At 42.4% G+C, this 16581-nt stretch overlaps 1 protein-coding gene across 3 annotated transcripts in view; it reads right to left on the bottom strand.

The window, feature by feature from the left end:
* wdr17 (WD repeat domain 17) overlaps window positions 1-16581 on the bottom strand; it is a 166405-nt gene that overhangs the window by 31080 nt on the left and 118744 nt on the right. For all 3 annotated transcript variants that reach the window (XM_072594584.1, XM_072594585.1, XM_072594583.1), the window contains exons 20-23: window positions 13323-13417; window positions 6201-6300; window positions 3851-3990; window positions 865-885 (exon numbers count right to left, since the gene is read on the bottom strand). In XM_072594584.1, the coding sequence (XP_072450685.1) occupies window positions 865-885; window positions 3851-3990; window positions 6201-6300; window positions 13323-13417 (356 nt within the window). The remainder of the gene's footprint in view (window positions 1-864; window positions 886-3850; window positions 3991-6200; window positions 6301-13322; window positions 13418-16581) is intronic.

Here is a 16581-nt window from a genome sequence, read left to right as displayed (position 1 = left end):
CCAGTTCAACTTTCACACAGATACTCTCATTCTTAATGTGAATGAAAATTGTGAAGATTAAAAAAACACAAAATAATCACTTAATTGTGTTCATGCTACCAATTTATTTTCAATGCTGTCAAGCAATGCGGATAAATGATTTTGCATTTAAGATATAAACCAAGCTATTTTGCAGAAATGCAAATCAAAGTCACATGATATATTCTTGGCTTAGGCGCACCAACTCTATCCTGATTATAAATACTTTCAACACAGCCATTTCTTCACTGCCTTCTGTCACATTCCAAAACCAATTCCACGGTATCAATGCAAATGCTATTAGGTTCAATGCTACTTGCAACAAATGTGCTTTTTTATTTAAAATTCTTCTTTTTTTTAACAAGTGCAACCAATGTGTTAAAAGTTCTGCACCAAGGAATTCTGTACAGTTGCAGCAATGTACATGAACATCACTGGCATTTGCTTCATTCCATTAATAAGGATCCAATCCTTTCAATGATTTATATCAGCATTAGTTAACAGCACATTTGGATGTACGATCATGCACGGTTACTACATGGGGAAGACTTGACAAATTAGCAAGTGCACTCCATTACTCCACCGACTCTAGATGATTAAGGGTCAATGAATAGAAAATCAGCCAGCGGCTATTGCTTAATGTAGTTCCCAATATTCCTTCTAATCATGTGGAACTTTGCATTGGAGCAGAAATTTGTACGACATGTGAAACATATAAAATCACTGCAAACCCAAAACAGCACCCAACAAAAGCAGCAATCTTTATAGCAACAGGAGAACCAGGAGTCCACATGCAGATCTAAGCACAGCAGTCAATATTTATGCTTTTGCCAACACTGGGAATACCTGTATCCAGTACACGGAAAGCTAAAAGCAGAAGGTTAAAAACAAAAAGAAATAAAAATAGTCACTCTTTCCAAAATGTCCACAAATGAAGCCTAGAAGAGAAAAGCAAATTATACTAAAGCATGCACATAGAATTGAATCATCTTTGGCCTAATGATGGTGAAAGCATTGATGCAGGATGAAAGCATGTGGTGGCAATTCCTCCTATGTTTTGCTCTACATAACAACAGAAACCATACTTCAAATGTGTAGTTCCTTCGGACAGCACATTCAGGGATAATCTAACACATGATCTGGTTGTTTGCTTTATTGTTGTTGATGTACACTGGGACTTTGCTGTTCATATGTTGGTTACTCAGTCCTGCCATGTCAACAGAGTGACTCTATTTCAAAAAGATCTTGGCACTGGCTGTGAACAGTTGACATTAAATGAAAATCACTACATTGAGTTCTTGGTTATATTTGAGCTCCTGGCCTTGGCTGTGCAATTGGGATGACACCACTGGGGCAGGAAAGATGGCGCCATCAGGGGAGAAGTCACTCCCTTATCAAAAGAAATAATTTATATTGTGCTTCTCACATCCCCTGAATCTTCCAGGACACTTTACCCACCATGAAATCTTTTTGAAACGCAGTCAGTGTTGTAATGTAAGCAAACATAATAGCCAGTTTGTGTACAGTAAAATCCCCAGAACAACAGTAGGATGAAAACCTCAGCTTTTTAACAGATGTAGGGAGGCGATAGCCTTGTAGTAATTGTCAGTCGACTATTATTCTAGAAACTGGATTAGTGGTGCTGGAAGAGCACAGCAGTTCAGGCAGCATCCAACGAGCAGCCTGAACTGCTGTGCTCTTCCAGCACCACTAATCCAGTATTTGGTTTTCAGCATCTGCAGTCATTGTTTTTACCTTATTATTCTAGAAATCCAGGTAATATTCTGGAGACTTGGGCTCAAATGGCAAATGGTGAAATTTGAGTTCAATAATAATCTGGAATTAAAAGGTTTAATGATGACCATTGTCGTAAAATCCATCTGCTTTACAAACGTCCTTTAGGGAAGGAAACTTCTGTCCCTTACCTGGTTTGTTCAGCCTCGTGGCAGTATGGTTAACTTCGAACTGAGTTTTGAAATGGACAATAAATGCTATCCCAGCTGGCAAGACCCACATACCATGAGTGATTGAATAAAGAGAAGAATGAGTTACGAGAGCATAGCAGTAAGATGCCCCTGCTCTCGAAATTATACCATGATAACCCTCCTGGAGGAGAACTCAGGTTTCAACATCCCATCCGAAGGACAGTACCTCTGACAATACAGCACTTCCTCAAGGATGCACTGAAGTGTCAGCACGTATACAAATATCTACAGTAGGGCTCGAATCTACAACCTTCCAGCTTGGAGCTAAGGCGGTGCCTGCTGAGCTGGGCAATCCTATGGCATGTCATCTATAATTCCTACTCCTGTTACCTGTAGCTGGAAGAGCAACTACGTGAATATGATAGAAAATCGCTAAAGTTTTCTCTGGAATCTTTGAGAATGCTGAACAAAAACCTCATAGATGTGGGTGTCGCTGGCTAAGGCATCACTTATTGCCCATCCCAGAAGGCAGTGAAAAATCATTGTGGTTCTGAAGGATGGTAAGATGCCGACAGTGATTACAGAAGGATGATCCAGCCAAACAGTTCAGATGAACTTATAGCTTGGGGATATAACAAAGTCTGGACAGTTTATGACAGGGATCAAAATTTCGACTGCACATAGTGGGTGGTATTTGGGCATCCTGAGACTCAAGACTCAGTGTTTAACAGAAGAACTAGGAGCAAGAGGAGGCCATCTGGCCCCTCAAGCCTGCTGCGCCATTGAATAAAATCATGGTTGACCTTTTCATGCCCTTAGCTCCACTTACCCGTCCGCTCACCATAACCCTTTACTGTTCAAACATTTATCTATCTTCACCTTAAAAGCATTCAATGAGGTAGCCTCAACTGCTTCACAGGGCAGGGAATTCCACAGATTCACAACAAGGTGAATAAGTTCCTCCTAAACTCAATCCTAAATCTGCTCCCCCTTCTTTGAGGATATGCTCCTGAGTTTTAATTTCACCCACCAGTGGAAACAATCTCCCTGATTCTATCGTATCTATTCCCTTCATAATTTGATATGTTTCTATAAGATCCCTCCTCACTCTTCTACATTTCAATGAGTATAGACCCAGTCTACTCAATGTCTCCTTATAAGCCAAGCCTCTTAATTCCAGAATCAATTTTAAACAGTTTAATTTTAGTTTCACACCAGGCTTGTTACAGAGAGTGACACTCCATTACAGAGAGGCTGCGCACTGTTAGAACTGCTGACCATTTTTTGACGGAGGGGGAGAAAATGATGCACGCAGCAGTGCGCATGGACTTACAAAGAAACATGCTTCACTTTGCTCAATTTCCCATTGAGGTCAGACTATTATAGACCTGCCTCATGCCTCAGGAGTTAGATCAAATATGAGTTGGTCCAAAGGAAGGCCATGAAATGATAATCGAGGGAATAAGTAGACAACAACAATGCTGTTGCTAATTAAATGCAAATACATCATTTAGAACACTGTCAGTGTTCCTGCAGCTGTATTCAGACATTCTGGGCATCTCGATAACCAGTGAATTCCATGGCCATTGAATGTACCTTGACCAAACTAAACGGGGAGATAAGCAGCATTTATTACACAGTGACTAATTACAACTTGGAATGCTCTCCCCGAAAGACAGAAGCAGCCTCGTTTCTAACTTTCAGAAAGACATTTGATATAAACTTGAATTGAAGACATTTACAGGACTAAGGACAATCTGGAGAGGGGTCTGATTGAATTATGAAGATATGTTAAATGATCTTGCGCAACGCAATAATAGGCAATGAATTAATCTCACTGGGATTCATTGATCCTTGGGATACAATTTTAGCCGAGTCATCATTTTAAAGCATCTCTCTGCACTCACCAAGTTGTTGTTGACATGCACCTCCGGGCCAATAATTCCAGGACATAGTTTGTCACAGGCATGGCACTATCCCCCAGCACTGTTCCCACGCAAACTGCCAACTCCAACTCATTGCCACGGACCAAGTTCGACATTGCAAGCTGCGTTCAAATTGAAAGCCACCAATGTTATCAATATGTCCTCGGTCCTTCATATTACCTTCAGGTCAAGGGTCAGACCTCTTGAAATTCACAAAGGGAAAAGAACCATGAACAAAATTGACTAGCTTGTAGTTGCAGGGAGAAATCTCCAGTGAAATGCAGCAAGCCTTGTGGTCAAACCCAGTCAGTTTGAATCATTGACTTCAAAAAAAATCTGAAGGAGCAGACGGGGAAGAAGACCATTGAAGGAAACAGTGGAAACTTCACAGAGGTAAATAGTCTAACTGCCAGACTGGGAACCTGAAGAGAAATCAAAGTGAACTCTGCAGGACTTTGGCAGACCTTTGGATTGGTCACCGAAAGTAGAGGAAACTTCAATGTTTCAAAAGATAAATGAGTTATATTGCGTTATAAGCTATAGTGTTGTTGGTAATATTTACTTTGTTTAACCATCTATATGAGATGAAACATCTTTGATTCAAACACATGAAACTTTGTGCAGTAGTAATTTATGTTACTAGCTGGATGTTCAGATTTCTCCTTAAGTAATAACAGTGGCTCATACTGGCTTCATAAAAAAATTCTCTGCAACATGTCCTCGACCCTAAACCATTCTATGAATTAAACCTTTATTCCATATTCTATGTGGAGATAAATGTCCTCGCTTTAATCTCACAGTTATACTTTACTGGTTTGAATCTGTGCTTCCTCACAAATCAATTTAATTCTGAATTGATCTTCCACATGTTCCTATGACTACCTTTTTATCTTCATAAAATAAATGGTGCATAGCCCTTATTCAGGATGAAAAGCTCATTCTCCTCCAGTCTTTCTTCAGTATCTTTGAAAACTAAGCTCTTCCTGCACTTGAATGTCCCCTGACCATTAGTGTTCAATATTACATTCAAGGCATTGTGCAGCTTAGACATGATCCTGTTTGCCTTGTACTGTTTTCATTAGTACGCAATATAACTTGATGCAAGCATGTTAAACAGTGTTAATAATCTTTGTCGACTAACATAAAACATTTCATTCATTTCATTTTAAAATCTTCACCTTTTTTCAGCTAAACTAATACTGCATTCACAACAAAGGCATGTATGAAATTATCTGGACCTATTTTTGAAAATAAATTCAGCGATGTTTAGTTGTGTTAGCTATCAAACAGATGCATTAACAGCATTGAATACAAAGTAAATGAGAACAACATATAGCTAAATAATTAAAAATATTATCCTCTAGAGGCATAACCAATTGAAACTAATAATTTTTAAAATGGTCAGGAACTGATTGCCTAACATTTATTTAAATTTGTCAGGAACGGGAACAAATGCTTTTGCTGCAGAATGTCAATCAGCCTCAAGTACATTACTTTGGTTTTCACAGAAACATCATTGGTGTCTCTTTGTATTTTCTGAGGTTGTTTAGATTTGAGTGAAGCACTCCACATCAGGAGAGGTCAAGATACAGTAGACAGCATGAAACTGTACATATTGCCTGAAGGATAAAGAATGAACAGCCATCAATTTAAGGTGACTGGTAAAAAAATCAGAAGTAAGTTGAGGAATTACAATTTTTTTAAGCAGAGAGTGGGTAAGATTTGGAATACAGAGCCTGAGAACGTGGTGACGGCAGGTTCAATAATGGCTTTTCAATTGGGAATTGGGTACAGATCTGAAGATAAATCTAAAATTCCAGGGCAACGGAGAAACGACAAGCGAATGAGAGCAGATTATTTCTGCAGTTATCTGGCAGGGACATGATGTGCCAATGAGCCCCCATTGGCACTGTATTCTATTCCGCTCCATTTGTATACAGCAACTTACCTGCTTGTGATGGATGAGTTAACCCTGCCAGCCTTTTGCTTATATAACCATTGAATTGTGCACTCTCGGTTCCTCAACATTCATTCACACACTAAAACAAAAGCTGATGCATCAAGCCTCACTAAAGTGTCTGGAGGACTTAGCAACTGCTTGATCAGTGAGTAGGGAAGACAATTGAATGAGTGGTCATTTGGCTACACACCCAGAAGGACACTGCCAATTAACTCAGATGCTAAGATGCAGCGTACTTTTCTATTCAATCTCTTTGAATACAATTTTAGCCGGAAATGTTTTTCAGCCTAAAGGCTAAGGAAGTAACAAGCACAGGGCTGGATCAACTTGGGGGTGTGGGGACTAGTCAGTGATTAAACAGAGATGCAGTACCTCAATGTCATTCACCGCAAGGTGGCAACACGCAGCCAACACTGCTCGTCCATCTTGGAAGTACCATTCTGCCAGCTCCTTACTCACCCTGTGCAACAAACTGCAGACAAGACACAGCTCTTAGTACCTTTTATTGAGTCCCGCACAACACGCCATGAGTAATTCAGAGTGAACTGCTTGACAGTAAAGAATTAAACAGTAAGGGACGTGATGTGATTTAACATACCACATTCCACTGGCATCAGTGTGCACCATCGACAAGATGCACCAAGGCTCCTTACTCAGCACCTTCCAAATCCCCAACTCTATGCTTTGGAAGGACAAGGGTAGCAGATGTCTGGGAGCACTACCACTGCACGCTCCCATTTAACTCACCCACCACTAGAAATCCAGCTCTGGGTCAAAGTCTTGGAACTCCCCTTCAACAAAACTGTGGAGGCACCTACAACATATTGACAGCAGCTGTTCAAGGAGGTGGCTCACTCCCACCTGCTCAAAGGGAATCAGAGATGCTGATCTCAACAGCAATGCCCACAATCCATGAATGAATGAAACAAACAATACATTTTGAGTCATGTGAATTCCAGGAAATGGGAATTATTTTCATTGACATGACGTTTAATTGCAGTCATTTGGCCAAGAGGTAGGTTGCAGGACAATAACTTACTGAGTTTGGTTTTATGTCTTCTCTGATATTGGTAATATTGGCCTTTGGTTGTGGAGAAGGCCCTGGGATCAACCACTCAAGGTAGGAGACGGTTCAAGAGCAGGCCAGGCCTAGTCGGGGTTAGAAAGTCCCTCCCAGAAGGCCCAGTCAGTAAAGACAATCTTTTGATGCTTTCATTTCCTATTTCCAAACAAGTTCTAATCTTGTGCTCCCATTAGGTCTCAGCAATCAGAAAATGTTGGGTCTTCAGAATAGAGCTGTTCTCCGATTACAGCAGGTTAAGTTAGACAGGGTTTAAAATGGTGAATAGTTTGGATGGTACAAATGAGGAGAAATGTCTTATCAATAGCAGAAGGGTCAGTATTTGGAGGACACAAAGTCAACTCAGTAATCAAAGGAGACAGCATCAAAAACCAGGGTCAGTAACCGTGGATAGTGTCAAAACCCAGGGTCAGTAACCGTGGAGACAGCATCAAAAACCAGTGTCAGTAACAGAGGGGACAGCATCGAAAACCAGGGTCATTAATAGAGGACATAACAGGCATCATGGTGGCTCAGTGGTTAGCACTGCTGCCTCACAGCACCCAAGACGGGAATCAAACCTAGGGCCCTAGTGCTGTGAGGCAGCAGTGCTAACCACTGAGCCACCATGATGCCTGTTGTACCCTCTATTAATGACCCTGGTTTTTGACATGTCTGTGTGGAGTTTGCACATTCTCTCTGTGGGTTTCTTCCGGGAGGTCCAATTTCCTTCCACAATCCAAAGATGTGCAGCTCAGGTGAATTGGCCATGCAAAAAATTGTACACAGTGTTACTTGCATTAGTCAGGGGTAAATATAGGATAGGGGAATGGGTTTGGAGGGGTTACTCTTTGGAGGATTGGTGTGGAGTTGTTGGGCTGAAGGACCTGTTTCCATAATGTAGGGAATCTAATCCAATCTAAAGAAGACATTAAATACCAGGATCAGTAACAGAGGGTACAGAATCAAAACCAGGGTCAGTAACAAAGGGCACAGCAACAAATACCAGGGTCATTAACAGAGGATACTGTCAAAGACCAGGGTCAGTAACAGAGCACACCATGCCAAAAGCCAGGGTCAGTAACAGAACACACCGTGCCAAAAACCAGGGACAGTAACAGAGGAGAATGTGAGGACTGCAGATGCTGGAGACCAGAGTTGAAAAGTGTGGTGCTGAAAAAGCGCAGCAGGCCAGGCAGCATCCGAGCAGCAGGAGCATCTTGCTCCTCGGATACTACCTGGCCTGCTGCGCTTTTCCAGCACCACACTTTCAACTCAGTAACAGAGTATACAGTGTCAAAAACCAGGGTCAGTAACAGAGGTTACAGTGTCAAAAACCAGGGTCAGTAACAGAGGGTACAGTGTCAAAAACCAGGGTCAGTAACAGAGGATACAGTGTCAAAAACCAGGGTCAGTAACAGAGGATACAGTGTCAAAAACCAGGGTCAGTAACAGAGGTTACAGTGTCAAAAACCAGGGTCAGTAACAGAGGGTACAGTGTCAAAAACCAGTGTTAATAACATAGGATAGTGTCAAAAACCAGGTTCAGTAACATAGGATAGTGTCAAAAACCAGGTTCAGTAACATAGGATAGTGTCAAAAATCAGGTTCAGTAACATAGGATAGTGTCAAAAACCAGGTTCAGTAACATAGGATAATGTTAAAAAACCAGGGTCAGTAACAGAGGATACGGTGTCATAAACCAGGGTCATTAACAGAGGGGACAGCATTAAAAAAAACAAGGTCAGTAACAGAGGATGCAGTGTCAAAAACCAGAGTCTGTAACAGAGGATACATGCCATAAACCAGGGTCAGTAGCAGAGGAGACAGCATTAAAAAAAACAGGGTCAGTAACAAAGGATACAGTGTCATAAATCAAGGTCAGTAACAGAGGAGCCCACATTAAATAAACAGGTTCATTAACAGAGGATAGCTTCAACAACCAGGGTTAGTAACAAAGGATACAGTGTCAAAAATCAGGGTCAGTAACAGACGATAGTGTCAAAAATCAGTATCAGTAACAGAGCACACTGTGTCAAAAACCAGGGTCAGTACAGAGGATAGTGTTGAAAACCAGGGGCAGAAACAGAGCACACGGTGTTAAAAACCAGGGCCAGTAATAAAGGAGACAGCATTAAAAACCAGGGGCAGTAACATAGGGGTGTGTTAAAAACCAGTGTCAGTAATACACTTGGGAGGAAGACCATGTACAGGGCAGTAGGGAAAGAGTAGGGTAATAGCATTATGTGAACAGATCTATACAAGGTACTTTAAAAACAGAATGAGCCGAATGGTCTCCTTCTCTGTTGAATGACCCCATGACTAATAATGATGGTTTAAAGGACAATACCTGCTATTATCTCTGTCAAAAACCAGGGTCAGTAACAGAGGATAGTGTCAAAAACCAGGGTCAGTAACAGAGGATACAGTGTCAAAAACCAGGAACAGTAACAGAGGATACAGTGTCAAAAACCAGGGTCAGTAATACACTTGGGAGGAAGACCATGTACAGGGCAGTAGGGAAAGAGCAGGGGAATAGCATCATGTGAACAGCTCGATCCAAGGTGCTTTAAAAACAGAATGAGCTGAATGGTCTCCTCTGTTGAATGACCCCATGACTAATAATAATAGTTTAAAGGACAATACCTGCTATTATCTCTGTCAAAAACCAGGGTCAGTAACAGAGGATAGTGTCAAAAACCAGGGTCAGTAACAGAGGATACAGTGTCAAAAACCAGGGTCAGTAACAGAGCACACCATGTCAAAAGCCAGTGTAAGTAACAAAGGATGCAGTGTCAAAAACCAGGGTCAGTAAAATAGGTTAATGTCAAAAATCAGGGTCAGTAACAGAATGCAGTGTCAAAAGCCAGGGTCAGTAACAGAGGATACAGTGTCAAAAACCTGGGTCAGTAACAAAGGATAGTGTCAAAAACCAGGGTCAGTAACAGAGGATACAGTGTCAAAAACCAGGGTCAGTAACAGGATAGTGTCAAAAACCAGGGTCAGTAACAGAGGATACGGTGTCAAAAACCTGGGTCAGTAACAGAGGATAGTGTCAAAAACCAGGGTCAGTAACATAGGATAGTGTCAAAAACCAGGGTCAGTAACAGAGCAAGTAGTGTTAAAAACCAGGGTTAGTAACAGAGCACACCATGTTAAAAATCAGTGTCAGTAACAGAGGATAGTGTCAAAAACCAGTGTCATTAACAGAGGACACAGTGTCAAAAACCAGGGTTAGTAACAGAGGATAGTGTCAAAAACCAGTGTCTGTAACAGAGGATAGTGTCAAAAACCAGGGTCATTAACAGAGGACACAGTGTCAAAAACCAGGGTTAGTAACAGAGGATAGTGTCAAAAACCAGTGTCTGTAACAGAGGATAGTGTCAAAAACCAGGGTCAGTAACAGAGGATACAGTATCAAAAACCAGGGTCAGTAACAGAGGATACAGTGTCAAAAACCTGGGTCAGTAACAAAGGATAGTGTCAAAAACCATAGAACATAGAACAATACAGCACAGAACAGGCCCTTCGGCCCACGATGTTGTGCCGAACTTCTATCCTAGATTAAGCACCCATCCATGTACCTATCCAAATGCCGCTTAAAGGTCGCCAATGAATCTGACTCTACCACTCCCACGGGCAGCGCATTCCATGCCCCCACCACTCTCTGGGTGAAGAACCCACCCCTGACATCTCCCCTATACCTTCCACCCTTCACCTTAAATTTATGTCCCCTTGTAACACTCTGTTGTACCCGGGGAAAAAGTTTCTGACTGTCTACTCTATCTATTCCTCTGATCATCTTATAAACCTCTATCAAGTCACCCCTCATCCTTCGCCGTTCCAACGAGAAAAGGCCGAGAACTCTCAACCTATCCTCGTATGACCTACTCTCCATTCCAGGCAACATCCTGGTAAATCTTCTCTGCACCCTCTCCAAAGCTTCCACATCTTTCCTAAAGTGAGGCGACCAGAACTGCACACAGTACTCCAAATGTGGCCTAACCAAAGTCCTGTACAGCTGCAACATCACCTCACGACTCTTGAATTCAATCCCTCTGCTAATGAACGATAATACTCCATAGGCCTTCTTACAAACTCTATCCACCTGAGTGGCAACCTTCAAAGATCTATGTACATAGACCCCAAGATCCCTCTGTTCCTCCACCTGACCAAGAACCCTACCATTAACCCTGTATTCCGCATTCTTATTTGTTCTTCCAAAATGGACAACTTCACACTTGGCAGGGTTGAACTCCATCTGCCACTCCTCAGCCCAGCTCTGCATCATATCTAAGTCCCTCTGCAGCCGACAACAGCCCTCCTCACTGTCCACAACTCCACCTATCTTTGTATCATCTGCAAATTTACTGACCCACCCTTCGACTCCCTCATCTAAGTCATTAATAAAAATTACAAACAGCAGAGGGCCCAGAACTGATCCCTGCGGAACTCCACTTGTAACTGGACTCCATGCTGAATATTTACCATCTACCACCACTCTCTGACTTCGACCGGTTAGCCAGTTTTCTATCCAATTGGCCAAATTTCCCTCTATCCCATGCCTCCTGACTTTCCGCATAAGCCTACCATGGGGAACCTTATCAAATGCCTTACTAAAATCCATGTACACTACATCCACTGCTCTACCCTCATCCACATGCTTGGTCACCTCCTCGAAGAATTCAATAAGACTTGTAAGGCAAGACCTACCCTTCACAAATCCGTGCTGGCTGTCCCTAATCAAGCAGTGCCGTTCCAGATACTCGTAAATCCTATCCCTCAGTACCCTTTCCATTACTTTTCCTACCACAGAAGTAAGACTAACTGGCCTGTAATTCCCGGGGTTATCCCTATTCCCTTTTTTGAACAGGGGCACAACATTCGCTACTCTCCAGTCCCCTGGTACCACCCAGTGTCAAAAACCAGTGTCTGTAACAGAGGATAGTGTCAAAAACCAGTGTCTGTAACAGAGGATAGTGTCAAAAGCCAGGGTCAGTAACAGAGGATACAGTATCAAAAACCAGGGTCAGTAACAGAGGATACAATGTCAAAAAACAGGGTCAGTTACAGAGCATATAGTGTTAAAAACCAGGGTCAGTAACAGAGGATAGTGCCAAAAGCCAGGGTCAGTAACAGAGGATAGTGTCAAAAACCAGGGTCAGTAACAGAGGATACGGTGTCAAAAACCAGGGTCAGTAATAGAGGATACGGTGTCAAAAACCAGGGTTGGTAATAGAGGATAGTGTCAAAAACCAGGGTCAGTAACAGAGGATAGTGTCAAAAACCAGGGTCAGTAATAGAGGATACAGTGTCAAAAACCAGGGTCAGTAATAGAGGATACAGAGTCAAAAAACAGGGGTAGCAGAAGGAACTGCCTTTTTAAACACAATGATCTTCAAATGGATTGGCTGATGAAAACAGTTTCAATCATAACTTTCAAAAGAGAGTTGAATACACTTGGGAGGAAGACCATGTACAGGGCACTAGGGAAAGAGCAGGGGAATGGCATTCTATTCTGGCTATTGAGGGAGTGCAGCGTAGGTTCACGAGGTCAATTCCTGGAATGGCAGGATTGCCTTACACGGAAAGACTGAAGCGACTGGGCTTGTATACCCTTGAGTTTAGAAGACTGAGAGGGGATCTGATTGAAACGTATAGGCTTATGAAAGGATTGGACACTCTGGCAGGAGGGAACATATTTCCGTTGATGGGGGAGTGCCGAACCAGAGGACACAACTTAAAAATACGGGGTAGACCATTTAGGACAGAGATGAGGAGAAACTACTTCACACAGAGAGTGGTGGCTGTGTGGAATGCTCTGCCCCAGAGGGCAGTGGAGGCACAGTCTCTGGATTCTTTTAAGAAAGAATTGGATAGAGCTCTTAAAGATAGTGGAGTCAAGGGGTATGGAGATAAGGCTGGAACAGGATACTAATTAGGAATGATCAGCCATGATCATATTGAATGGCGGTGCAGGCTCGAAGGGCAGAATGGCCTACTCCTGCATCTATTGTCTATTGTCTATTGAACAGCTCTACCTAAGGTGCTTTAAAGACAGAATGAGCTGAATGGTCTCCTTCTCTGTTGAATGACCCCATGACTAATCATGATAGTTTAACGGACAAGACCTGCCTTTATCTCTGGATGTAAGTCATCAAATTCTGTTCTTTGTTGCTTCTTAATTGTCTAGGTGAAACAGGTGGTAGTCAAGATTGTGGTGCTGGAAAAACACAGCAGGTCAGGTAGCATCCCAGGAGCAGCAGAATTGACGTTTCGGTTATAAGCCCTTCATCAGGAAATAATGAATACTGTTGATGGGCTTATGCCTGAAATGTAAATTCTCCTGCGCTTTTCCAGCACCCCACTCTTGACTCTGATCTCCAGCATCTGCAGTACTCACTTTTTCCTAGCTAAAAAAGGTAGTGACTTACTCGTTGTAATCTTCTGATTTGTTATTCCCATCACCACACGCTGCTCCATTTGGTGCTGAGATCTGTGGTCCTTGAATGTTTCCTTCACGGGCTGCCTATAGATTCAATACAAAATGGAAAAAAAATGACAATGCTAAATCTCCAAGTGATTGCAAATGGGATGGCTATCAAATATCTTTTTTCCTGCGAGGATTGAAAAGACTCTCCTCTCCATGCAAAACAGATGCTGGTAATTGAGGGTCCTCAAGTATTTGTGCACTAATGATTTGTTCACTTTGCCTCAGATTGTCCGTGCAAGGACCATGATCGCTACAAACCAGCATATCACAGCTTCTCAATGACTTTTGAGCTACTGGTTCCTTCCCAGAGCAGTAGCTCCCAGGGCTACATGACACCCCGCTTACAGATGAAGTGCTCCATTTTGGAAGGAGACGTAAGGACCATGATGTTTAATGTCATAATTTCCATTCACTTGGAGTCAAGTGTCCCTAATTCAGGTTAGATACAGCCAAATAATCCACAACTCTGCTTCAAGTTCTGTCTTCAGATTTATCCACAGGAATTGTCTGCATGATCTCTCTGAATATTAGCAGCATTGTGTCGGTTATGTGTGTCCATTTCAAGGTTACAATCCCAGCTGATTTCATTACCAGATAATTCAGATTCCAGAAAGGACCCTGGCTTGATAGATCGCATTTTGATTTGTTGTGGTTTTAGCAACATGGGGAGGTGCTGGACTTGTGGTATTATTGCTGGGCTGTTCACCCAGAGACCCAGGCAATGCTCTAAGGTCCTGTGTTTGAATCCTACCATGGCAGATGGCGGAATTTAAATGCAAGAGAAATCCGGAATCAAGAGTCTAATGATGACCATAAGTCAATTGTCGGAAAAACCCATCCGTTTCACTACTGTCCTTTAGGGATAAAACTGCCATCCTTACCTGGTCTGGCCTATGTGTGACTCTAGACCCACAGCAATGTGGTTGACTCTTAACTGCTCTCTGGGATGGGCAATAAATGCCGACCTAGCCAGCGATACCCTCATTCCCAAGAGTGAATTAAAGAAAGGTCTCATGCTGCACACAATGCAGAAGCTTTACTTTACAATAAGAACAAAAACAAAATAGAATAATCCAAATTGTCTGGTTTTAAACTCAAAGATTTAAAATACATAATGAAGGTATAATCCCATTGATCACAAAACACTATTATAAATGTAAAAAAATGCAGCTTTTGTCTCATACCCAAAACACACCCTAATACAGTTGCCAATCAACTACTCATATATTATACCATGTAACTAATACCTGTTTGAGACACTCCCGATTTTTAATTCTAAACTAGTGGGTGGCACGGTGGCACAGTGGTTAGCACTGCTACCTCACAGCGCCAGAGACCCGGGTTCAATTCCCACCTCAGGCGACTCTCTGTGTGGAGTTTGCACATTCTCCCCGTCTCTGCGTGGGTTTGCTCCTGTTTCCTCCCACACTCCAAAAGATGTGCAGGTTAGGTGAATTGGCCATGCTAAATTGCCCGTAGTGTTAGGTGAAGGGATAGATGTAGGGGAATGGGTGGGTTGCGCTTCGGCAGGTCGGCGTGGACTTGTTGGGCCGAAGGGCCTGTTTCCACACTGTAAGTAATCTAATCTAATTCTTTTGGAGATTCACAGTACTGAGCTTTAAGTAAAAAAACCTCTTCAGGGCTTTTCCTTAACAATTCTTGTTTGGGACACTACCTCTTCGATCCAAGGTGATTTAATTCACAACTTGGGGGCGGGTTAACTCAGTGGCTGGAAGGCTGGTTTGTGATGCAGAGTGACACCCATATGGCTGAGGTTACTATGATGACCCTGCCTTCTCAACCTTGCCCCTCGTCTGAGGTGTAGTTTCCCTCAGATTAAACTCACCATCAGTTGTCTGCCTGATGGGAGAGGTGCCTTCCAGGACTATGGTGACATTCCTTTTTTTAATCTAACTCACTGTAATTTCTCAGGAGCACTGCTCTATACTGCCATCCAGTTTTAAGGATTTCATAGGACTGCTCCACTCAAAGTCAAAAGAGAAACTAAACATCTCTCGCTTACTGATGGAGATTTCCTTTAGGTTTAATAAAAAAAATTACAGAATTCTATAACGAATTTGTGAGACCCCATTATTTACCATGCTGGGTCTCAAACACTCTAAAACAAACCAAGGTAGATTAGCAATGCATATCCATTCACATTACAGCTTCAGGGTTCAAAAACTATTCTTAAAACAAATCAGCATGATTGCAGAAATGCTTAAAGGTTAATTATTAACTTCAGACCACACAGAAAGAAAACACTGGTTACCAATTCATAGAGTCCCTACTGTGCAGATGGAAGCCATTCAGCCCATCAAGTCCAAGCTGACACTCCAAAGAGCATCCCACTGAAACCCAGATCCTCATCCCATCCCCATAGCCCTGCATTTACCATGGCTAATTCACCTCACTTGGACTGTGGGAGAAAACCAGAGCAATTGGCTGAAACCCATGCAGACACAGGGAGAAAGTGCAAACTGCAGCCAAGACTGGAATTGAACCTGGGCCTCTGGTGCTGTGAGGCAGAAATGCTAATCCATGTGTCACCTGAATTCAAAAACCAGAAACCCAATCTCACACCAAATAACATTTAAAAAATTGTGCATGCAAATCTCAAAGTATACATCACAGAGGAAACTGGCCAAAGATGTTCAATTTTCAAAGCACTGTGCCTGTTTCTGTAGATACAGGAATAAGCTGTGCTATCACACAGGCTGAAAGAAAAGCTGATATCACTGCAGTTGAACTGATAGGATGCAGTTTGTGGTTGGGAACTCTCGTTGGGAGGTGGATCACATTTGATTGTGACCGTGTTTTACATGTATCTGAGAAATCTCAACTGTCTAGTAGCTGAGTATCTTTGGCAGCCATTTCCCATCAGCAACTGGGAGAAGCTCTGTCAACCAGAAGGTCACATGTGAGTTGGCAGGAAAATGAAAACATAAAATGGTGAAGGGAGCTTTCCAGTGTGGAAAGCCCTGTGTCGATTCCTGGTCTGAGAGTTAAGCAAGGCTAATGACAGGACCCTCCCCCTTAACTGGCCTCAGTTCCCCTCAGAACAAGAACTCAATAACTGAAGATTTCAATACAGGCCAAATTCATTGCAATGTTCTTTAGCAGGCAGCCATGCTCCTTTTGAGCTTAACTTGGAGAATCGGTTTTGTAAATCTCTTCTTCAAACACAGGATTGGGGAACC

The sequence above is a fragment of the Chiloscyllium punctatum genome, chromosome 2 (assembly GCF_047496795.1).
Source record: "Chiloscyllium punctatum isolate Juve2018m chromosome 2, sChiPun1.3, whole genome shotgun sequence".
Classification (NCBI taxonomy): Eukaryota; Metazoa; Chordata; class Chondrichthyes; order Orectolobiformes; family Hemiscylliidae; genus Chiloscyllium; species Chiloscyllium punctatum.
The sequence above is the reverse complement of the archived record's forward strand: the minus strand, read 5'-3'. Positions and strand labels throughout refer to the sequence as shown.